Here is a 25,615-nt window from a genome sequence, read left to right as displayed (position 1 = left end):
GAGAAAATTGAAGATTGAAAAAGATTTTCATAATTGAGAAAATACGAAATTCGAGTCAATACTAATCTTTTTTCTGCTTCATTCTTTTCTGAGAATATTCTACAAATGAATCTCCACAAATCGACACTAAAACAAAGAAAATTGATGAGCATAGAAGTCAAGAAATTAAAAGTTAAGAAACACAAAAATCAATAGAAATGACGTAGTTTACGGGAACTTTACACTGTGATACTGTGATATCGATCTATGAAACAAAAAGAAGCGATTTATGAAATAAAGAGAATCGATCTACGAAACAAAGGGATTACAATTTTAGGAAACATGTATGATTCAGGCGGAAAACATATGTATGTACCTCCTTCTGATTCGCACCTCATTTGCAGAAAAAAACTGGAGAGAGTAAAGAGCGCCGAGGAAATGAGACGCTAACGTTGAAGCTGAGTCTTGATCGCGAGCACAGAGGAAGTTTCATGCTTGGCTGATCGGATGCATAATACATACCATTAGAGAACCCTCTAACTCTAAGGAAGTAGAGCGCAGAATTCATTGCTAAAAAATTATAGCCGAGAAAATTGCCAGGAAAATTTCCTCTCTTTCTGGTTGAGGTGGTGGTATTTACCTCTGAAAAAAAGAACGCAGTTTACAAACGCGAATGTTTTCAAATTCCCGGATCAGTCTAGTTATTTTGAAAAAATACCTATAGGTTGTTTTTGAATTTGATTGATCAGCTGTAATTTAATTGCCCAGAATTAATTAAAGTGACGAATTTGCATTCATTCCGAGTGGTGTCGGATATAGTTACGTTATTTATTTTTCAACAAAGGTAGTCCTAGAGCAACAAGACAAGCAAAGGTTCAAAAAAAAGCTCAACGTGATATCTAGAAGTTTCTCGGGGACCTCAACTCCTGCGGAAGCCTAGTGCTTCAAAAGTAAAAGACAAACAACTATGTTAATGGCAAATCTGACGTCATGAGAATGAAATTAGCGCTGACTCTTTCCGAAGAAAACAGACGTGCACTTTTTGATGTGACGATTAGAGCGCAGAAGCGTATGGTTCTGCTTGAGTCTCGTTTGCTTTGCCGAACGCGCATTTGCAACGGGTTTTGAGAAGGAGGATTCTGATGAGAAATTTCAAAGCGTCATCTCGAATCTAACATGTGAATTCGCTTTCGGCTGAATAGATAGCCGGCAGCGATGAGGTGCACTCACGATCGATCACTACCGGTAAGACTGAGAGAAAAGACCATCTGAGAATAATTATGCATCTTTTCTACGATCTTCAATGCAGTTGAGGGGATTTGGATCCGAAAAAAAAACTCTGCACTTTGAAGACAAAGAGTTTTATTATTTATGTGTTTCTGTTGCAAAATCCAGAACCAAAAAGCGCAAATGCGCACACAAAATACATATAGGTAATACTTCAAGTTCTGAAGCAAACCTAGGCTGAGGCTCTATATTACCACTGAAAAAAACATTTTTAAAAAAATCGCGGGAAGTACGATAAAAAAGGACTTGGATTAGTGTAGCGCATTCCGTAAAAGGTTCCACTGCACAGTCGGTTTAAGATTCGAAACCGCCCTAGCGCCAACCAAGACCTTCACCCCTCTGTGGTCGATAAATTAGTACCAGATTTGTCTGGGAGGGTGAAAACACTGACTGGATACAGCTCGGCTCGCCTCAACAAGTCACTGAATAGGTCACACAATGTATATGTCGCAAACTCCGGAGGATTCTGAATTCATACGAATGCGTTGAAGCATTGAAGCAAGCAGCAAACGGAATGAAACGCCAGACACGTTATCCTTTAAGGACTTGAGTTAGTTTCCTGGGCCCACCCGACCGACATCTAAGCTACGGATGTTGGTTAAGCCATATGTCTGATAATCTGTTATAATTGGTAACATTTCCTTCAGTCACCTCTACAATTACATTTAATATAATTTAGTTAATTTAATCTTTCAAATGAGGACGGGTGTGGCGCATTCGGTTAGAGGTCCGTTGTAGCCACACGGTCGAGGGTTCGAAACCACCCTAGTGCAAGCCAAGTCTATTCATCTCTCCGGGGTTGATAAATTGGTACCAGACTTGTCTGGGAGGATAAAAACACTGACTTGACACATCGGCTGTCCCCCGCAAGTCATTGTATAGGCCAACACGCGTTCCAAAACCTCGACGATTACGAATTCCAGTAAAATTGCGTTGGCGCAACCCAGGTGGATTGATACGCCAGTGATTTTATCCTTTTTTTAATCTATCAAGTGATAAACTGGTGACCTGAACTGGACTGGTTGCTACCATGAACATCGTTAATCCATGTTGTTGAACGCCTAGATTTCTTATTTTGTGTGTATTTATTTATTTTATTTATTCATTTTGTATTTATTTATTTTCTGTGAAAGGCAGAATTTTCAAAAAGCTAATAGTTTTTTTCGGCGACAAAATTTTCTTTTAAGAAACAAACCGTGATAATCGTGCATGATAGGTGAAAAAAATACAAAATTATCTTTTGACTGTGAGGTTGAAGAGAAATTCGTAACCGTTCTTTTTTACATGGAAGTAGAAAGAATAGGCAAAAATTGTAGACCATTTGATAAGAAATTTCTCGCTTTACAAGAATCCAATGTTCAGAATTTTTAATTTTGTTGATTTCGGTTTTCTAGTTGATTAAAATGGTAGGTGAAGTGAGGAAGGAGCATTTTTGACACCATTTGCTTCTGCATACAATAGAGACGAAGTGGCTGTTTCAACTGAGATTAGTGCTGTGTGGAGAGAAGAAGCAATGTTTGTAAATACTGCTCGTCGCAAGTCTTCGCGCTCCAAAACGGAGATTTGGGCCTCTAGGAGGACGGATTCCATACTGGTTGACAAATTGTGGTAAGTTGAGGGAAAAAACCCTTTTCCAATTTCCTTTTTTCGAAAAAAAAACTACTGCAAAAAACCAGTGATGCACGCTCCGCTATCGTTTTCATAGTAACTGCAAGTGTTCCACTATGTTTTTAGGTGTTTAGGTTCTCTTAGGCTTTCAATCCTGCATGTTGTTCCTCATCGCTTTTTCTTCGTTTTCTCTTCGAGTTTCTCTGGTTTTTTTCTCGAGGCTCCTATAAGACAAGCAAGAACAACTGGTCGAACGGTGGGCTGAAGTCACATCTCTGTTCTGGATAATTCGATGCTCTCAACAAATAGCGCAAATCTCACGAAAAACATTGGGATTTTTGATACAGCGGTTTAAAGGCATCATCCCACGAATCTGAGGTGGTACGGATTTCAGGTGGAGTATTCGTATACTGGATGGGAGACTATGGAGAGGGGGTGACTCCGTCCATTTCTTCCTAATTGCCGTAAAAAACCGCCCGCAAGATACGGCTTCAGGCGTTCTGGCGCACTATTTTCCACAGGGAGTTCGACTGGAGCGCGCCAGTCTTGTGCGGCGCCGCATCTTCCGGGCCGTTTTTTAGGGCAATTAGGAAGAAATGGACGGAATCACCCCCTCTCCATAGCCCCCTATCCCGTATATGACTACTCCACTTGAAATTTGCACCACCTCAGATTCGTGGGGTGATGCCTTTAATCCAGAAAGCAGAACGTGTCAAATACGATCCGTTCTGTTTACTTGACACCACACTCTAGTGATCTGGAAAAAAAAAAACAGGAAAATGAATAGAATCTTCAGAAAAAGAACAAAGCGTCGTCACTTTGTGAAATGGAAAATTCTCACACAACACTGGATTTTACTGATACCTTCAGCTTCCTCGTGCACTTTTTAGTTTGCAAAATTTCAGAGCTTCTGGCATATGAATCTGGTTGACATGCACCACTGCGTTTGACTGCTAAACGGAATCGTTGAGGTTTTAGCTTATACAATGATTGGTGGGCCCCGGCCGATGCATCGAATCAGTGTTTTTATCCTCCCACACAAGTCTGGCACCGATTTCGATCCCGCAGTGGTAAAAAGCTTAGTTGGTACTAAGGTGATTTCGAGCGATCGACCGTACGGTAATAACTGGACCTGTTACCGACTGCGTTACTCTGCCCATAACAAAATGAGTACTGCCCATGTTCCACTCTCCTTGAGTAATGGGATGTTGAATACGAAACTTACGGCATCGAACAAATTAGCCCCGAATTATTCCTTAACCCAATACTTCTACACGATGTTAGGAACTATGCTTAGTCAATAAAGAAATTTCCACAAAAAGAAAGAGTATAGACATTCACGAAGTGAAATTCTCTATGTAGTTAGTCTCAAATTCAGGTAAAACTGGCCCCTGAGGTATAGATCACAATTCTAATGCAAGATATTGAAATACTAGCAAGTAATTGGTGAGGACACCACTGTCTACACCAATTACTTGTACAATCTACACTACTGTAGAGTAGAGTAGAGTCAGAGAAATTTTATTCAACAATGGAAAACCAAGCCCTGTAAACAACTCCCCCTCACGGGAATTACTTCACAACTCAAACTAACCGCTGCTCCGATGAATGTTTTGCCTTCACTGATCCTTTGCATCAAAGGATTACATTTTTGATCAGTTTGTAGCGGTTCTTCGTGGTGGTTCCGCTGATCTTTTAATAAGAAACGACGAGCCAATTCGATCAGTACCAGCCTAAGCAAAGCCTTCCACAAACTCTCCACAGATTTTCACTTGGAAATCAATGAATATCCCATTGAAAAGATCTCTGAATCCACTGTCAGACAATTTCAAATGTCTGAATAACTTAGCGAGGTTGAAGCTGAGATTCATATCTTGAGCAAAACGAAAACAAAACTTCGTTGTCCATGTTGTCTGTAAGTGACAGAAGACACATACTGCTCACAGACCACACAAATAAGTACACGTAAATGAGCTTGCATTGCCACATTTGTAGATGCGGAGGCGAGACAGAAATTTTACTGTAGCGATAACTGTAGAGGTCAAAAAATATAATATTTTACGGATTTATGTTACCTTGTTTAGCCAATGTAATTTGCCAAGCTTTGACTTAGTTCTAAGTACACCACGAAAGAACACCAAAAAGAAAAAAAAAACAAGTAAAAAAGAACAAAAATGGAACCATTCCCAAGTCTTCAATAGGGATATGCTTGTCGAAGCGTTAGGTCACTAATAACGTTTCATCAAAACCTGATAGGGTAAACAAGGAAACTTTAACCCAGTTTACAATTCTGAACTTTCAAAAAGAGAGGACTAACAGATAATTTCTCCTCCCCATAATTATTATTTTAATATTTTGGATCATTGAAGATGTGAAATCATCTAGAGCTGCTTCAGACGGCTTTTCCTGAATTACTAAGAAGAAATGAGCGTAATCAAGCCTTTACTCGTGAGCCTCTACACCCATACCTCTATCTATTCGTTTAGAATTCCTAACATCGTAAAATTTCGTGTTGCGCTTTTTTCGAGGACGGTCAGAGTTGGAGAACTCCTTTTTAAACGTTTCGTGATGCGAAAAAAAAAAGAAATTTCGTGATATGCTGCCGTTAGGGAATTAACTATTCCATGGAGCAGGAGCCAAGCCACAGCACCGGAGGGTCATTAGTATCTCCAAAGCAAAGTCCATTTCGTTTACAGAGTCTGTGATCCAAATCAAATGCAATTTGTTGCTTTTTTTTAAAGATAAAGTTTTATTTTAACCTTTTGTGATCACTGAAGAAGGAACACAGCCATTTTTTAGGAAAAAGCAGATCGAAATTATGGAAAACTAGGAATCTTCTTTTTTTCCGCTACTCTCGCAAATCAGCCATAATTCAAGGGCATTTTTATTGCGCTGTGTGCTACGCAATCAGCACATTAGAACCGGTTCTCCGGACCTTTCGGAGAGATTCCAAAACGATGTTCCAACTTACCCTTTTGGAGATTTTTAAGATGCCATTAATTGCTTCACCTTACGGTATTTTACACTGTCCACATCTTCTAGTATTCTCCTTCAAATTCCACTGCTACTCCCATTTGTTCAGTTACCATAACACTTTATGCAGCGGTTGAAATCGCTTGTTTTCTACTATCCGCTCCTGTTTGTCCTTTAACAAATCATCACCTGCACGGGTACGAATTCTCAAAATCGAAAATGTCACTTCGTTGCGATTTCCACTTTAAATGCCAATACAGATTCATCTTAACACCTTATAATTTGGGCGCAATGCCCTTGAACAAATGCCTAATTCGCTCCTGTCGCTCTGATCAGCTGGACAGGCTATTCCCACAAATCAATTTGTTCGCATTGAATCTATCACCTCCTGTTTTCCCATTCTTCGTTCACTCATTTCCTGTTCGTTAATAGCTCGATCTTTTATCTTCATTTAAAAAATGAAATTCAAAAGATGATAATGATAAAAGCTGCCCGATGAGAACAAACAGCTTTCTCCAGCGTTTTCGTATTTTCCGTTTCGGATATGATTGCTTTGGATACAATTAGGAAAAGAAATTCCAAACAGGTTCCACTTTTCTGAAACTCGTCCACAACATTAAATTTTAGACCGAAACTTAGCGATTAGTATGGATCTAATGAATCCCTTTGCTACGAATAACTGAAAACGGATTTTTTGTTGAGAGAATGTAACTGCAAAATATCAGCAGGAACACGTTCCATATGTTCTTATATTTATGCAAAAATTTCTGAACACGACTTCCGTTTCTTCTAATTTTTCTGAGTTGTACTGAGCTTTACAAAGTGCCTAATCTCCTTTAGATCGCCCAAATTCACACATTTGTTAAAATTAAATTTTTTGAAAAGTTCGACTTTCAATGAACCTCGGCATAGTTGAATTAATATTATCGAGTTTGATAAGCTGTACACGAGGTTGGTAAACAAATTTATTGGCTAACGTTTCGGCTATATCGCCTTCTTCAGAGCCTAAAAGGGGGGATTCAATCTACAATTCAAAAGACCAACCTCTCCACAATTAAACTGATAAACTCCACGCCTACTTTCAATCACCAATTTAGCGACTACACTGAATGCTCACCTTAGATCGGAGACGCCTAGCATGGACCGCTGACTGGTCGATCACGAGGGCGAATGGTTCGAATGTCACATTCGGAGGAACCATTCGAGATATGGGTGAATGTCTGTCGATAACGCGGGAACTCGCGCCATATCTCGAATGGTTCCTTCGATCCGAATGAGACATTCGAACCATTCGCCTTCGTGATCGACCAGTCAGCGGTCCATGCTGGGCGTCTCCGATCTAAGGTGAGCATTCAGTGTAGTCGCTAAATTGGTGATTGAAAGTAGGCGTGCAGTTTATCAGTTTAATTGTGGAGAGGTTGGTCTTTTGAATTGTAGATTGAATACCCCATTTTAGGCTCTGAAGAAGGCGATATAGCCGAAACGTTAGCCAATAAATTTATTTAACAACCTCGTGTACAGCTTATCAAACTTGATAATATAAATTTTTTGAGTTCTTTTCCACTGCATCTTCTTTGAATGATGTGTTTCCTTATTTTGTGCGTAGCAGTGACCACCTGATTTGCGTTATTTAGGCATCACTCCACAAATCTGGGGTGGTACGGATTTCAGGTGGAGTATTCGCATACGGGAGAGTAGATTATGGAGAGGGGGGTGATTCCGTCCATTTGTTTCTAATTGCCGTAAAGAACGGCCCGAAAGATACGGCTTCGGGCGTTTTGGCGCACTTTTTTCTACAAGGAGTTCGACTGGAGCACGCTAGCCTTGTGCGGCGCCGAATCTTTCGGGCCGTTTTTTACGGCAATTAGGAAGAAATGGACGGAATCACCCTCCTCTCCGTAATCTACTATCCCTTATAAGAATACTCCACCGGAAATCGGCACCACCTCAAATTCGTGGGGTGATGCCTTTAACGATTCAGTTTCTACGCGCATTCAAAGTAAAATCTTTAGAAACCAATGTCGTTCTCAGTTTAAAGAAAATAGAAAAAGATCTTTTACCGGTAGAGTAGAAGAACTTGGTAGATTAGTCCTTGCTAGACCTAGGTAGAGCAGAGGGAGAGATGATTTGCATTTTTTTTCCGTCCAGTGCTACCACGCAAAGCAGGAGTGCATGTACAGTACTGCCCCTCACTTTGTCACCATACGTTCGCAGATGTCACCGCCTCTTACTGTCGCTTTTTTGAATTCCTTAAAAGATGACTATTTGAAAAGAACAAGTAGAGCCAAACGGCCATGATTAGGCCGTTTTTCAAAAATCAGTGGCTCAGATTGAATTTCGGATCATTTCGGGGATCAAGAAAAAACATTTATATATGCATTAATCCCTACTTGCGTTCAGAGGGTACACTATCACCTCACGTAAATGAAGGATCTGAAAAGTGAGCGAAGATTTTTCTGTATACAACATTTGAAACATTCTTAGTAGCACGTTTTTCATAGGGTCGCATCATATTTTCAACAAAATATGTCATATAAAATAGCAGTTCTGTAGAACTTTATACTATCTCCTAATTCCTTTACTGTACAAGATCTAGTTTAGTCTATATATTTTATTTGTGTCTCATGTATAATTTATTATTTCACTTCTTATTTTATAATATTTACATAATCTTTGCATTATATATTATATCTATTTTTTTGCATCCTTATATATTTTCGGATTTATTATCATAATAACTGTTCAGCTTATATCGAAAAACGTGTCAAAACATCAACGAAATCATGAGGTTTCGTGCTGCGGCGTTTCACCTGCGAAAATGTGAAATTGCTACTGTGGTGATGTTATTACTGTTGCAGATGAGATGGGAAGTGATAGCCATCGTTTTGTTAATGGAAATTACTGTAGTTTTTCCACGACGAAAAACTAGCGGTGCCGAACGCTCATTCGATAAACCTAACGAAATTGATTGGGCTCGTCCTGACGAGGATTCCAACAAAGAGCTGTGAGATCTCATTTTTTTCTGAATCGTTTCATGGACCAACAGGCGGGCTGAACTAATATGGTAGGATACATTCTTTCAGAGAATCAAGCGAAAAAAACAAAAATTCAACTGCCCATGAAACTTCAAAATCGTCCTCAACAACACAAGAAACTGAGGTGGTGACAGAAATCCCCGTAACGCTTAATGAAAAGTCGGAAGAAACAACAGCAACAACGGAATTTGATAGTTGGTTTCTTTTTGCACATTGTCCTGATTCAGTAAGCAAACTCCATCAGAAGATTCGTTTTACTCATTATTACAGTAGTTAGTGCATTGCTGAATGGTGTGGGAGATATTTCGAATCTTACTAAGCAAGTGGAAGAGGAGTACTCGTCTTCGTTGGACGACGCAGCGAACAGGTGAGCTCCAGTTATGCATCGAGACAAATTAAATAATTATTATCAGCGAAAAAAGGTATTTTAGAGCTCTCTTAGATTTTCTTATGGGTTCTTAATTGGTATTACAAAAATTCTCAAACGTGCTCACCTCTGTACATTCAAACAATCAATTTTTAGGTAGAAATGAAACCTTATTTACAAAAATAAATAGAATTTCTTAAAATTGAAGATAGAAAGCTGTGTTCCAAATTATGAAGAATTCTACCTTCAAGTCTTTTTAGGTTTGGATTTAAATTAAAAGAAGTTAGAGAATAATACTTATTTTTACACGCTATGGATTCGGTTTCATTCCATTTAATTTTTTTGGAAAAATCAGGAAAAGTCACCCCTCACCCGCAGGGAAAGTCACCCCTATCAATCATATTTATTTGTGCGCATTTATTTAATTAACGTTTATATTCATTCTTTCATATAATTACAAGTTTAAGAACAAAAATTGAATAATAGTCAAATATTTCTTTCAATCAATAATTATCCAAAGCGATAATGATTATTGCAAGAACAGTGTTGTGGATCGACGCCAGTTATAAAGCAGAAGATTTCAAATTGAACACAACTTCACTTCCTGAATGTCAATCGTGGCGAACGTACTGGAGCTTGAACTTAACCTCTGAGGAAGAAGACAGGGTAATGCTTTCCAGTTAATGCAAATATGTATTCATACGTTCATTCGTTCTTTTTCAGTCCTTCTACATTCAATCACAAACTCCTCTCCTCACTTCCAATCTACTAGCCCAATTATTCGCTCTTATGTTTATTCATTCACTTACTTACTCACAGATTCATTCGCTTGAGCATTCATCTCATCAATCATCCATCCACTCAAATCCTCGTTCAATTAATGTTTAAGTGTTTGTTGGTTTACGAAAATGTTTAAGAAATAACGCTCTAGTACCGAACAAAAACACCTCACACTTCAGAATAGCACCTCTTCTGAGGACTCGATTTCTTTGGAAGAACTGGCAAAAAAATTGAAGGAAACCGAATTGATAAAGGAGAAAAAGAAGCTGAAGAAAATTGGATTGAACGAGAAGTTGCTGGACGAGTACAAGGTGTGACTTTCTAGCTCCTACATTTATAAACATTGACCCCGAGGTAAAAGTTGTGAAGGAAAATAGAACCTATGTCAATGGTATAAAACCATTTATGGGCACTGAGGTTAGGTGGAAGAAATGAGAACGCCGGCAGTCAAAGAACAGCAAGTTCTAGAAACTCTAACTTTGACTCCAACTTTTCTCATTTATAGTTTAAAAAAAAATTCAAGATAGAATTACTGGTAAGTCACTTGGTAGTAACTTTTATTAAGGTTTCATCCATCCAATACTTCTTTCTCAATACTACTTTTATTATTACTGCACCCCTCTGGATTTCCCCATCTCAAATTTACTTCGAAAATTTTCAGGAAAAACTACTCCAAATTTCTAGTTCCCGAAATGCACATCCTAAGCTAAATTTGTATCCGCGCTTCTTAATTTCCTTCATGTCTATTGTGAACCCCATCATACCAAAGTCAACGTTTCTACATTTTTTAAAGGCGGCTCAATTCTTCCCTGATCATCCTAAAAAACTGCGTGGGAATTGCTTTAATTCTTTCGAGGTACAACAGAACACACGTCCTTGTGCCTGCTCCGATCCTCTCACCAGCCATTTCATTGCTTTCACTTGAATAAACTGCTGGGGAAAGCTTCTTAATCTACGACCGCTCGCTCGTGCATAAGTATAAACCTTGGAACCGATTTTGTAGGAATGAGCGCCTTCTTCCACACTGTTTTTTTTTGCGATTAAGGAAAATGTTTCGCGTAATCAAATAATAATAACGTTTCCGTAATCTGCATCCCGAACTTATTTTTTATGTTTACCTACCACGTCGTTTCGTGGTACGGGGCCTTTGGATAGAGACTCTAAATAATTATATTCTTTAACTCACTGACGTGCCGACGATTTTCACGTAAATACGCGGGGCTAAACCACATTCCAAGATGGCGGCACGATTTGTGGGTTATGCGATCTCAGGAGACCTCTTTTGTAGAAATTTTTCAAAAAGTGCGGTCGTTTTTTCCGTATTGTCAACACGAGTGCATCATATTTCGCCTGTAACATCCTTATCGCCACTATTTTGGTGGCTTTACCTTAATTCACAACATAAGATGGATGTGGATAATTATGAAGTTATTGAAACGAAAGAATAGACTAGAATGGACTTGGGTTTCTGACGTACATATTTATGAACCTTTCACTCAAGTTTTCTTCAGATAGGATTTTTCAAAAAGTTCAGTTTTCTAGGCAGTCGGACTAGTCTACAAAGAGATATGCGGTGATCACGGTCGCACACTTTGGTTTCGAGACACCACTGATGCTAAGAATATTGGTATCACAGAGAAGTCCCTTATTTGCGAGCCTTTCAAAGTATGCTGGGGTTTGTTGGTGTTCGTAACCACTATTTGTGGTTTGAAAGAAATATTTGTGTACAAATTCCTTACACCTCTTAGGTGGATCTCACTCCTGACATTGAAAAACTTGCAACATTGGCAAAGATGCTCGACGAGTTGGTCGAAAACTCCACTAAGGGAATTGTGCCCACCTTCTCCACAGAGAAGACGTCGATAATAGAAGAAACTGATGTAGTTGCAACTGTCAAGGACGAGCTACTCGAACAGACGAAAGCTCCAGAAGTAGACAAAAATATTAGATACGCTGTTGAAATGGAACGCGCTGGGATTCCAGAACAAAGCATGGATTTTAAATACGGTGTTGCAAAAGAAATCAAGAAATCTGTAGTTGCTCCAGAAGAAGAAGGTAAAGAGAATCTCGGAATCTGCCGAAGCTTCCTTGCGGAAGTTTCGATAATTCATCGATTTCACACTGAGTAGATATTAATAATAATTATTCATTGCAGGGGCTTCATTTCTGGTTGTAGAAGAAGCAGCCAATCATATAGTTAAAGTAGAAGAAGTGGGGAAGTGGAAAACAAATGGAGACCCACCACAAATTTCTGATCTTAATGAAAAAACAAAAAATAGTCCATGGATGGTTAATAACGACGTGATAGATCGTATGGAGGACTATCCAGAAAACAATTATCAACAGTAGGTTTTTCCACAAACTTGAGTTGAATCATTATTCATTTTCCATCTATGAGTTAACAAAACAAAATAATTAAAACTCATAGAGGTAGAGTCTCTGGCGCATCAATCCAATTAGGATGCGCCAATGCGTTTTTACTGCAATTCGTAATCGTTCGGGTTTCGGAACGCGTGTTGGTCTACAATGACTTGCGGGGCGCAGCCGAGGATCAAATCAATGTTTTCTTCTTTCCAGACAAGTCTGGTACCAATTTATCAAACCCGATCATCAATGAAAGGCTTGGTTTGCACTAGGGCAGTTTCGAACCATCGACCGTGCGGCTGGTGCGGACCTTTATCCACACCACACCGGCCCCACTAATAATTACAAGCTTACCAATAGCAGATATCGCAGTTCTGCATTAGAAATCCATATACGAGAGTAATTTGGAGTGTTCAGAAGTCATCCTGCATGTTATTTTGCATATAAGAAGACTAGCGCACACGGTTAACTATTATCTTAGCCCTACAAAAACTATCCATTTTAAACACTACACTACAAAGGAATAGCTACGGTCATACATAACGACATCACACATTTATGAAGGACTGCATGTCAATATACAGTATGTAGTTAAGCTATACAATACACCACAATAGTTTTCCTGCTCGAAACCTATACGTAACTGTAAGTTGTTGGCAGTTACTTTTCAGATGATACAAGGCCGTAGAAAGACTATTACATTCAAGTAATTTTGAAATTGCACAATTGTTGAGGTTAGGGCGTTTCATCCCCACCTGTAAGTATTGATAGAGGAAATGAGGGAACACCTTGTCCCTTCATTCTCTTCACTCATACAAAAGGCAGCTAACATTTGTCCTCAATAAACAAATACAATTGGAGGGCACCACCAATTCTTACTGCACCAATCGTTTTGGCGCCACGCACGCCTTCTCAACTGCTCAGGCTTGGGCCCCCTCGCTAAGACCCGAAGGAGCTCCGAGTCCTGTCAACGTCCTCTTAGTCGCTCATGGTTCGGCTATAACCGTCTCCACTTCCGGAAAATAAGCTCGGAGACACCAACGTTTCGATCGCACTGTACTAGCGCATTGGACTTTGCCTTCAAGTTTAGCAGCTCCCCGCTACAAGGTGTCGCACTGAACTAACGAACCGACTGACCCTTCACTATAAGCGAACTTTTTATGTAGAGGGATCTCCTGCCTGATATCACGTATCACGCAACCGCTCACGTACATGACTCCCCAGTACAATTCGAGTTCAAACTCACGAAAGCTAATCATCTTGCTATCGAGCTATCATTTTCTGTGAATGGCGTGGCAGCATTGGAGCAACGGAAGCAGCCCTCAAAATCAACAGCAGATTCGGCAAGGGCACCATCAGGACTGTCAAGCATTGGTTCACTCGCTTCGCAGGCGGAAACACCAACTTCGAAGACAAGCAGTCTTGCTACGAGGTCCGGATGTAGCCATTCAACGGTCGTCACTCGCCTCCAGGCCCTCGGCTACAGAAAAGTGCTGGCTCTATGGATTCCTCTCTCCTTGACGGATAGCAGTTTACCCGGGTAACCATCTGTCAGTCTCTCCTTCTTCGCCCTCAATGAAAAGAAGTTTCTCGAAGATCTTATTACTAGAGATGAAAGTTGGGTCCTCTACGACTCTAACGCGCAACGCGCCGTGTGACTCCCTCGAGGAGAAAACCCGCCGACGCAAGCCAAATCGGACCTCCTAAGAAGGGTCTCCCTTGTTGCTTCCGGGATTCGAGGGGAATGCTGTTTTATGAGCTGCTTTCACAAGGCCTTCAAGGAGAAAGGGACCGCTATCCTGCCCATTAGGTGGGACATTGTTGTAATTAATAATGGTGATTATATTACTGATTAATTTCTGTTGTAAGCTGATTTCGAAAAAATAAAGCAGAAAAAATGACAATTTATGACAAGACTTTCTGTCCAGCCTAATAAATAACATTCTATATACACCAGTACACGGTGCTGACACGATCTAAAAAATGCTAAATTAGAGAAATCGAGATGACGAAACGAAAACACAGCCCGAACAGCTGCCCCTTACGTACTCGTCTGGCGCAGGTAGCACGGCGCATTTTGTTTATAATCGTCCAACATATTTCTTTTTTTTTTGGTATTCATAATAATGGCACTTTGGACTTCCATTCATGCGAACCATTTTCTGCCACAACTGCCTATTTTTTTCGACGACCCTACTAAAATGAGTCGTATATTTCGGTTAACAACCTATCTCTCAAAGTACCTTTCTGTGACATAATTGTAAATTTCTGCGTAATGGATTGAATACCTATTTTTCACTATTTTCACGATGTTAAACATTGCAGCGGTCATTACAAGGTAATACACCACCACCGCACAAAGCGTGAAGAAGAAAAGGAAAATGAAAGAAAACCTGAAGCAACAAGCCCTGATAATGACGACGATGATGACTGGCTGCTAACGATGGTGAGTAACTTAGATAACAAAAGAATTGTTTCTGGAAATAATGTCCAGTTATGATTGGTTGGTTGGTCTGGTTTGGAAGAGATCCAGCTTCCTCCTTGTCATAGGATTCAAATCAAATAATTATTATAAAATAATTATGAAAAATTATTCTGCAAACAAGTGATTCAGAAGACAGTGCCAGAATTTCGTTGAATTCGTTGGAAAAGCTTAAGTACAGTACATATGTTCAAAATGAAGAGCTTCATATTGACATTTTCCTTTTGAATTATGTCCGTAACTAATTCCGAACATAATGCGGAAAGGAAAATGCTAACAATTATTTGTTTTCTAGATAAAACAAATGGATACTTATGTTTAGAACAAAGTCTTCACGGAAAGTCTTGAGGATGTAACAGATGCTGGAGAAGGGCAGCGAAAAAATGCTACCGAATACAAATGGATCAAGATCGAATATTCGGAAGAAGCTCAGTACGTCATCTGCGTGTAATTACTATTTGCACTACGGTGTAAGTTACCGTAAAGAATCACAGTGTCTATACTCTAGTCCTGTTACAAGACTGGAGTATGGATCCAAATGTTGGAGAGTTTCTTAGAAAAATAATTCTTGTCTCACTCTAGTCCTACACTACTGCTTTCTTCGACGGAGGCTGTCGAAGGTCTTGCGCTCAAAATCCCTGCGGATGCACTGAAACGCTACGAAAACGTGGGGGACTTCAAACTTCGGCATTGAATTTGACTTAAACTTGAGTTTAGGTAGGTTTGTATCTTCCTGGGATTTGCGCAGACTATGTACCGAAATCCATTGACGAGTTTGACAGCAGTAGCTTTGAAGGTGAGTGGGATTATTGTAAAAAGAAAAAGTCCGAGTAGTAGCTCCATATCAGGTGTGGAAATCGAAGGACCAATTGGAGTGAACATCACCGCGCTGGAAGCTGCTGGTGTGAATCTCACGGCACTTGCAGAAAAACTCAGAAATGACACCGAGGTGGACGATATCCTAAGCAGAACAAATGGATCGACAAAGTAAGGTTGATTTGCCCGTAACCACCAACATTTGCACTTACACTTCGGTCAAAACGAGTTGAGCCGTAGTGCCATCGCGCTAGCGCTTGGGCTCGTAGTGGGTCCTTCGCTCCAGCTGAGCTGTGGAGCTGTGGAGCTGAGGTCTCTCCACGTCGTTTGGAGCAAAACTGACTGCGCGTTTGTGTAACAAGATATCTTACTTTAACTAGACATATATCCTTTAACTTTAACTAGACTTCCCACATATATGTAAGGCACAGAACGCGGTAAATCTTTTAAAAGCAGCTTATCAAAATGAATTGGTACAAAAACCCCGAGATAAACGTACAGTTCGGGTCGAGGATTTCGAAAACTGAAGTGGTTTCGCTCATTTTCCCATGATCATAATCATAAAACGGCGTGGAAGATGACGTCCTTTCCCACGAAATCAGTTGCAACGCGCCGTCGTTGCGAACGCGCTGCGTCCATGAGCGGTCAAAGAATAATGAAGTCTCTTCAGTATCCTATTCAAGTAAAAACAATGAATGGATTGCTGAGGAGACCGGAGAGTGTACAAGGAACTAAACAATTCTAACGTACCTCTTAGCAACTAAAGCAGTTTTCACGTCCATTTCCGTAACCTACCATCGAAACTGTACGTTTTCAATGATGTACCCGTACCATGTCAATTTTGTGACAAGCTGCCTTCAAGTCTGACGTAATTTGCTTCCTTTAGGCCCACAATCCTTCGAATTATCCCTTCTTAACGTCGAATGCTCATCGCACTCATCCGCCTACCTGAACAAATTTGGCTCCTGCCCAGGGACGCTCACCAAAATGAAAACCAGCAGCACCAGGAATGAAACAAAGTTCGCACTGAAATCTCGGAAGTCAAAGACTTTCGACTCCGTATAGGTTGTCGAAGTCGTCCTGGGCCAAGCAAGACTTTCATCTCTACGGAGTCAATAAATTCAATAAATGGGTTCAACACTTCTTTGAAAGCACAAAAATACTGGCCTGACACGTTTACTAACTCTTGCAAGGCATTGTAATGTCTGGGAAGTACTTGGCGCTTCTCAACTTCTAATGATTCTGAGTTCAGGTCGCACTGGCTGGCACCGTACCATAATACACCGTGTAATTTACCTTTCAGTATTGTAGAGGGAGTAGGAGTAGAGTACTACGGGACTGGAAAAGCTAGGAAACCAAAGAAGCGAATCAAATAGAAGGCTTTTCGCAATGTAGATATGCAAAAACAAAAGAAGTGCAAAAAAGATGTAGTTTGCGTCAGCAGCTGAAGAAAACGCATGCGAGGAAACAACTGTGAACAAATATGAGTCGAACCGAATGAAATGGTGGAGGAGCAAACAGAATGCAATCAAATATGAGGGAGAGTGCATGGGATATAAAAATTTTATTTCAAATTATTATCAATTATAAAACAGCCCGTGTCAAGAAGGGAAATCGCGCAGTGCCAAATATTCACAAATGACCTAATATTACATATACACCGCTAAGGACTTACAAAAAAAAGCAGCAAGATGCAACAAAGGGTGAAGGAAGACTCTCTGAACTTCCGAAAACGTTTTTAGTAGTCATTTTCCATGCCACGGAAGGAAACGACGTATGAAAGGTACGTTTGCGGCTCTTGACATCTTACAACTTTACAAAACAGCCTTGATAAAAAAAATAAACTGGTTTATTTTGATCTGTGCTGACTAGACCCTAACCAACAATTCTTCGTTGTTAGGTTTTGATAACTACTGGTCAAATTTGGTTGCCTTCTCAGGTGTAGAGTTCTGCAACATGCGTCAAATCAGAGAATTTTGAGCAAATCGGAAAACTCTCTTGAGAATGACTTGAATCTTTGATGTTTTACTTCTGAAGATCTTACTACTGGTCTTTCCAGAACACTTGGTGGAAGTTTCATACTCCCAGTGCTCAACAAAAATCAGTATGACCCATTTTCTGCTCCCATTGTGTTTCAGGTAAACCTTTAAATTGAATAAGGAGCAAAATGGTATTCTAATTTATTTGACAAGTAAATGTTATTTTTAGGGAAGCGCAGTTGTTGTTCGTTTTGGGATCTACATCGAATCAATGTCAAACTTCCAGACATCTACAATGGTAACCTTTCCTTAGAGAGAATTGCATAAGGCTGTAGTTTATAAGCGAGAAGTTAACGAAAACATGAAATGGAATTCTAGATTATATAGATCATTGATCAGAGATTTCACAGATCAAAACGTTCAATCGCAATGTACTACAGTTGCTGCCGAACGTACACATTATGTCGGCAGGAGGCAGCTTATGACGAAATTGATATAGTGCGGAAACCTCAGGAGGAACGCGGTAGAGTTCCTACTGCAGATTTCGGAAACGAGTGTAGCTCTGCTCATCCGCGTTGATCGTCGTAAAAATATGGCGTGCAATATGACGTTGTTTCCTACGAAATCAGATCGCCTTACTCTTGTGTGCGCACCGCGTTCACGCGTGGGCGGTCAAAAACCAATGAAGTCACCTCAGCAGCCTACTCGAGTAAAACTCAAGTTTATGAGTAGGCTGCTTAAAGGCAGCATACCACGAATCTGGGGTGGTACGGATTTCAGGAGAGTATCGGTACACAGGGTCGTAGATTATGGAGACCGGGGTGGTTCCGCTAATCTTTCCCTGAATCACTGCAAGCAGCCGGCTTCGCTCTACCCTTGCACGCGAAGCGTCACTTACTGCCTATCGGGGCAGTCCGAATTGATTTTCGACGAATCGCAGGGCAGAGGCGGAGCAAGGAGTGGGGCGTTTCAATAGATATCACAAATCAGCATTCCGGAGCCGGCTGTTTACAGTGATGCGGGCAGAGATGAGCGGAACTACCCCCGTCTTCATAATCTACGATCCCGTTTGCGGATAAAAAGGATCAAGATTAACGTGTCACCAAACAGGCACAGTTACAGTTACGTGTGCAAATATACAGAGTTGGGCGTGTAGATTACGAGTGTGGTGTGGCTTCACTCAATTCTTCCTACAGGCCCTGAGGAACGAAACGTGGGAACGGTGTTTGTCCATACGTTGCCTTAGAACGGGCTCCTTTGCTCATGCTGTGCGTCTCGTCAGATTATCCATTGCTTTGACTTGAATAGGCTGGTCAGAAAATCTATTTACTCGGCATTTTTACGACGACTTGAGAAATTGAATAGTCTCACACTCAAATTCCACATCCCGAACTCTTATATTTTCCCACACCGTTCCCTACTACAGCAGCGGCCAAAAATTAATTGATAAATGGTTTTTTTGAGGTTTTCTTCTTTAAAAATCATCGAATCGTCCCCAAACTCGCACTAAATCTGTCGCTAGGGATAACAAACCCATTCTGAGAAATAAGTTTACTTAGCTTGTTTAGGATTACAATTATTTTCGGAGAATTGAAAATGTTCTTTTCCACTTTTTTTTATTTCTACTTTATTTTGTCCATTTTTTGTGTTTTTCTGCCAGATTTTTTTTTCGATTCGCTGTTTTGTATTTACATTATGGCAAGGAAATTCAACACGCCAGATTTCCGAAAATCCATTCTGAGAGGACTCGGCTTCGTGCTGTATTAGGGGTTGCTCCAATTACTCCAATTACTTCGCTAATACTTTCTTCACAAAGGCGGGGACAGTCGCTCTGAAGACGTTAAATTGCTTTGCTTATTCGACTTGTCTCATCCCTTTGATCGATTCTTCGAAAAATGGATTTGCGGACATTTGGCGTGTTCCGAATGTTCTAGCCAAAGTGTAAGTGCAATGTAAAAACAGCAAAATAAAAAAATATGGGAGAAAATACAAAAAATGCACAAAATAAACTTGAGATTAAAAAAGTTCCTAATCCCAAATGACAGATCTGGTGCAGATTTGGGGTCGATTCAGTGATTTTCTGGGAAGAAAACCTCAAAAAACCGTTTGTCAATTGATTTTTGTCCGCTACCGAATGTCAGTCTCGTGATACTGCTGCCTTTAAAGTAAGCATCTGACTCCTGCAATTCAATTTCCATTTAGGATTACGATATGGACATCTATCTGATGATGTCATGGCGGGACGCTCGGCTTGTCAATCCTTATGACAAGCCTATACTGGTCAAGGAAGAAGAAATCCTTGAGAAAATTTGGAGACCAGATCCATTTTTTGCAAATGCAAAAGAAGCTGAATTTCATGAAGTGACGTTTCTCAACTTTCTTATGCGCATTTTTCCCGACGGACTAGTGCTCTACGAAACGCGGTGAGTAATTTTTTGCTACCATTTTTGGAATCTCAGCCATAAACCACAATTTCAGGGTCAAGATAACGCCTTCATGTAATCTGATACTGTGCAAATATCCGCATGATAAGCAAACGTGTGATCTACTCATTAAGTCTTGTAAGTTTGCTGATCCATTGTAGCGTTTCGTGCATTTGTGTGGTCAACTCCGGCTGCCCTGACTTGGAAGATCGTCATCCAGAAATGGAGACGTGGAGCAGCGACGTTGACATACCCTGCGGAGTCGATCAGTCCACTAGTTTGCCAATCACGACAACGACGGAAGCACGTGCTATCGTACCTCATCTCGATACGTCACTTGGGTTGACCTTAGTTAGCCTGAAAAGATCGAGTCTAGTGAAGTATCGAAAGGAAGTGCGATGAAGACGTATTTAGAGGAGGTGACCATAAGGGTTAAACTGCCTAGGAGGATTCCGTACGAATATTGCATCCCTGCTCCTTCTTAGCGAATTTCTTCAATCTGTAATTAGGTGACAAGAATATTTGAAGTGAATAATTTCCTACTTCAAGTCGCCTACCCTGTTGAAACTGTACGATTCGAATGGTTCACGCGTAGAGCTGATGCTATAGACAAAAATCCCGATGTAAAACTACCGGAACTGTATATCGACCGTTATGAACCGACAGTATGCACGAAAGCAAGAAAAACAGGTATGATTCTCACATTTATTTTTTTCGATTTTTCTTTTTTTTCTTCTCAATTTTGTTTACTTGTCGCATTTCATCATTCCTTCGGATTTTCATCAATTTAGGAGCTTTTTCGTGTCTTCGTGCAGTGTTTCGACTCAAAAGAGATGTCGGATTTCATATTGCGCAAACCTATATTCCAACATCATTGGCGTTGATGTTTTCATGGGTGAGGCAGTGAATTGTTATGATTATGGTTATGGTTATTGTTCAGGTGGGTTATGCCCATACAGAGTCGTAAATTGTGGCGAAGAAGGTGATTCCGTCAATTTCTCCCTGTATCAGTGGTGCAGTAGGAACTCTACCGCGTTCCTCCTGAGGTTTCCGCACTATATCAATTTCGTCATAAGCTGCCTCCTGCCGACATAATGTACGTTCGGCAGCAACTGTAGTACATTGCGAACTATTCGTTGATTATCATCACTATTCATTGACTATCCTTTCCTTTGATTTACTTTCTTTTTCTTTTTCCTTTCCAAAACCTTGCTTGAAGAGTATATAACACTTATAAGACACAAGCAAAAGTTGGATAAGGAATACTATTAGCACGATGACACATACGTGTACATAGTCGGCGCAAATTGTGTTCAACCGGATGTGTGCGACGCGTCTGCGCAACACGCTCTGCTTAACACATCCTCCCTATCTGCTCTGCTCTGCCCCAATCGAAAGCGCGTGGCACTCGGTAGAAATGGACGGAATCATTCCGTCCATTTCTCTCTGCATCAGTGGAAACGGACGATCCCAAAACCGTTTCTTCTGTTGTAATGCGCAACCTTTGCACCCCCGCCCCTCCTGAGATTCGTTGAAAACCCATTCGGACGAATCGCAGGCGGGGGTGGAGCGAAAAGGTTGCCCATTGTAACAGAAGAAACGGTTTTGGGGTCGTCCGTTTCCGCCCCTTTCCTCCCCCCCCCCCTTTGGGGGGCCCTTAACGAGCGCCACGCACTTTCGATTGGGGCAGAGCAAAGCAGAGAGGGAGGATGTGTTAAGCAGAGCGTGTTGCGCAGAGGCGTCGCACACATTCGGTTGAACACACTTGCGCCGACTATGTACACGTGTGTTTTATCGTACTAAGCTTTTGTCTTCTAACTGTTATATACTCTTCAAGCAAAGCTTTGGAAAGGAAAAAGAAAAAGAAAGAAAATCAAAGGAAAGGATAGTCAATGAATAGTGATGATAATCAATGAATAGTGATATTGAGAGGGTATCACCAAGAGATGCCATTCCCTTCGAACAACACATTTTCCACTACTTCTGGGTCCTCCACTACGTTTCTATTGTCTGATTCAGTTTATGATTGTGTGACTGAAGTAAACAAAGACAAGTCAGTTGATGTAATCCTGTTCCACTTTCTGAAGTGTTTAACATAGTGAATCACAAAATGCTGGCTTTCAATCTCGAAAACCATGACGTTCGTGGACAACCGTTCGGCTGCTCGAAATCGTATCTTCAAAAAAAAAGACACATGGCTGCAAAAGGCCATAACAGTTATTCCAAGCGTTGGTCGTTGGGAACTAGCGTTCCGCATGGTAGTGCAGTCTCATCTCTTCTTTTCTGGCGTGCAGTATTTACCTTCTCAAAATCATGATATCTGATCTGATATCTGATCTGACATCCCAAAATCTGAAAACTTATCCTGACATAAAGTTCAAATGTTCGCAGAGGCCATCAAAATGCACTTTTCGCATAGACTTAACGAGCAGTCTTCCGGTCTCTCACTCACTCAGCGACAGTCGACTCAGTGTCTCTGGCTATTCACAGAATGGTGTCATGGTCAAGAAAATGGGATTTACCTTTTTTAAATGCTTTGCTTCTATTCTTTCTCCTATGATTTCACTTTGGATCTTTCAAAAACAGAGGCTTTGTGTTTCGGAGAAGCTCCGTGGATACCCTTCTTTTGTAACTGAAAGACTGTTCAATAACAAGGGCTAGTTCGACTTTTTAGGGTAGTAACTGGTGAACTATTTGACTTCTCCGCTCATTTTGCTTGGTCACTGAAAAGAAAACGCTCTTGTGTCTTATCATCTTCCATCTGCATTTATATTCAAAAATGAGCGTGGTAGGAACCCTGGCCTCCTAGTACTTCTGCACAAAACATTGCCAGACTGGTATTCGTTGTTGAAGAATTCCCAAAAAGTTGGAGAAAGTATTACAAATTTCCATCGGGCTAGTCTTATAGATGCTTTCCCGAACTGAATTACAGTAAAGCACTTCCTTCCCACAATATTCAATTTAGCCCTTCAAATTGAAAAAAAATAAAGTACAAACCGGTAGTCAACGAGCTGGAGACTTCGATTTGCATTATTCTAAACTCCGGCGAAAACTGTTCTCAACTATGTTCAATTCCTCCTTGTGCAGAGTTACACGTTGGATTAATTTCATTCCTGAAGTTATGTCTAGTCCAAACTTAAAGATATTCAAAACCAGTTCACACAAATCGAGTCCCTGCTATATGGGAATAAGAGAGGCGTAGTTTCATTGTTTCAAGGGCGACGAGGAAGTTACTTTGCTAACACACTATGGATTGGATTGCTTCGTGTTTTTAGTTTAGAATTTCGGTCTTTTTTTTCCTCTTTTTCTTTCGTGGCACTAACCAGCTGCGATTCTGCTTCAGTTTGCTCTTTTCAAAATTTGTCCCTATAATCAGTTGTTATATTTTTCTTGTGGTGGTTAACCGCTCAAGGATAGCAGTATTAGTGAGCCCTTCCTCTTGGGGTTCCACGCCCAGATCTCCTGATGGGCTCATCCACTCTGGTTTGAGTTGGTCACCCAAACCCTGGTAACCCTTGTTCCATTGTAGCATTCTGGGATTGGAGAAAGGATCTTGCGTGAAGATTTTTTACTCCCTGTAGCAGGAGTATGACCTGTCAACTCATCACACGATGCATTAAAAAACCCCAGCTTTGCTGGATAAAATTGAAGCGAAATTCTAGTGCGCTCTTTTCTTTCTTGTTTTTATTTTGTGAAGAATTTCGTGATGTTTTCAAACAAATAAGTTGCGGCTCATTGCTTCTTTTAAACAAGAAATATTTTGGGTCATCATATTTCAGTTTGCGATAAAGTAAGTAAGAAATGATTTTTCAGGTGGGTGTATGGTTACCAGAAGAGTTTATGGAAGGTCGTATAGGTGTAGCAATTACAGTGCTGCTCACACTTTCCACGGAATCTGCGGGAGCAAGAGAACATTTGCCGAGTGTATCCTATTTGAAGGTGTATATTAAGTGAGATTTCTCCCTTTGTATTCCTTTCCGCAAAATTAAATGCAGGCAATCGATCTCTGGTTCGGATTCATCACAGGATTTGTGTTTTTCACTCTGCTACAAACCCTGTTTGTGATCGGATTTGAGAAGCGGTCGAATCAATTGGTTCGTTTTTGTTTTTTTTCTTTTCCCATTCAAGGTTTCGAAGTATCCATGTGGTACCAAAAAAATGAGTTTTGATACCACATGGATACTTCAAAACCTTGAATTTGAACATCTACGACCTCCGCATCCAAAGTTTGGAAGCACGCGTCGAATAGACCGCACTTCCTGTCCTGTCTACTTTGAACCTTGGCCCCCGGCAAACGTTAGACGGCGTGAATTTCATTTTAGAAGAAATGGTCCCTAAAAGTGAAAGCGGACATGACGGAAGATCAACGTGACATGATGGTCCAGAAAGCACAGCGATATCATAAAACTGGCAGGTTCGGGCCTGATAACCACATTTGAGCACACTTATACCTTCTCGCTCCGCCCTACCTTTCCAGGTACTTGGACAACTTTTGCCGTGTCTTCTATCCGCTCAGTTTTTTGCTCTTTCTTATCATGTATTACTTTGTTTTCACTGAAGGCCGACAGGATGATTGTATTAATAGGCGCTAAGAGAATGATTTCTCGAGTCATATCAAATTTATAGAGGAAAAAATGTTTTTTATTTATACCTTCGTGTTGATAGTCGACAGTGAGGTCTCGTCACGTTAATTTGAGTTTATACTACGACCTTAATTGTTTGTTTGATTTGCGTTATATAATTGTTGAGTGAAGAAAAATACCTTAAATTACACGTTAATAAAAATGTAATGTGTAATCCGACAGCAGATACATGACTATTCTAAGTGAAATACTAGCAACTTACTTCAGTTACTCTGAAGACGTTACATACTACCGAAATTAAAAATGAAACATCTTCATAAGACATGCTACGGTCTTATTGCACGGTCTTATTGACGAATATATGTAGAACTGGAAACCCTAGCCCTATTTAAAGGGGAGCAAAGCAGCTTTCAATTTTCTATTAAGAATATTAGGCCGAGAAGAGCGAAGTAATGACCGATCAAAAACATGAAGAATCAGAAAGCTTACAAAATTCCGCCTGTTATCAGTTTTAAAGGCATCACTCCGCGAATCTGAGGTGGTACGGATTTCAGGTGGAGTATTCGTATACGGGATGGGAGACTACAGAGAAGGGGATGATTCCGTCCATTTCTTCCTAATTGCCGTTAAAAACGGTCCGGAAGATACGGCTTCAGGCGTCCTGGCGCATTATTTTCTACAAGGAGTTGGACTGGAGCGCGCCAGCCTTAAGCGGCGCCCCATCTTCCGGGCCGTTTTCTAGGCAATCATGAAGAAATGGACGGAATCACCCTCCTCTCGATAGTCTCCCATCCCGTATACGAATACTCCACCTGAGATCTGCACCGCCTCAGATTCGTGGGGTGATGCCTTTAATTGGGGTATTATAAGGAAAATGATAAGGGAGAAGTTGCTCTCAGTATGCGTTAAAATTGCATGGAATCATAAACAAAACGCACC

The 25,615-nt window shown here is 40.6% G+C and overlaps 2 protein-coding genes across 2 annotated transcripts; one reads left to right on the top strand and one right to left on the bottom strand.

Moving 5' to 3' along the window:
• Window positions 1-6,980: 6,980 nt before the first annotated feature.
• On the bottom strand, window positions 6,981-7,199 carry RB195_017663 (uncharacterized protein; the record flags this gene model as incomplete). Its single annotated transcript, XM_064184757.1, has 1 exon — window positions 6,981-7,199. One exon carries the CDS (start codon window positions 7,197-7,199, stop codon window positions 6,981-6,983), a length of 219 nt encoding a protein of 72 aa, XP_064040638.1.
• Window positions 7,200-8,705: 1,506 nt separating this feature from the next.
• Window positions 8,706-24,685, top strand: RB195_017662 (uncharacterized protein; the record flags this gene model as incomplete). Its single annotated transcript, XM_064184756.1, has 23 exons — window positions 8,706-8,851; window positions 8,931-9,076; window positions 9,153-9,249; window positions 9,789-9,915; window positions 10,209-10,340; window positions 11,572-11,694; window positions 11,778-12,084; window positions 12,185-12,374; window positions 14,719-14,839; window positions 15,198-15,307; window positions 15,458-15,542; window positions 15,593-15,671; window positions 15,724-15,862; window positions 17,751-17,829; window positions 17,900-17,968; window positions 19,873-20,093; window positions 20,149-20,231; window positions 20,643-20,783; window positions 20,885-20,988; window positions 23,907-24,032; window positions 24,089-24,187; window positions 24,416-24,507; window positions 24,571-24,685. The coding sequence occupies 23 exons, from the start codon at window positions 8,706-8,708 to the stop codon at window positions 24,683-24,685; spliced, it is 2,931 nt and encodes a 976-aa protein (XP_064040637.1).
• Between the last annotated feature and the right edge of the window lie 930 nt (window positions 24,686-25,615).

Source organism: Necator americanus, chromosome II (genome assembly GCF_031761385.1).
Source record: "Necator americanus strain Aroian chromosome II, whole genome shotgun sequence".
Classification (NCBI taxonomy): Eukaryota; Metazoa; Nematoda; class Chromadorea; order Rhabditida; family Ancylostomatidae; genus Necator; species Necator americanus.
Note: the sequence above shows the minus strand (reverse complement) of the source record. Positions and strands in the feature narration are given on the sequence as shown.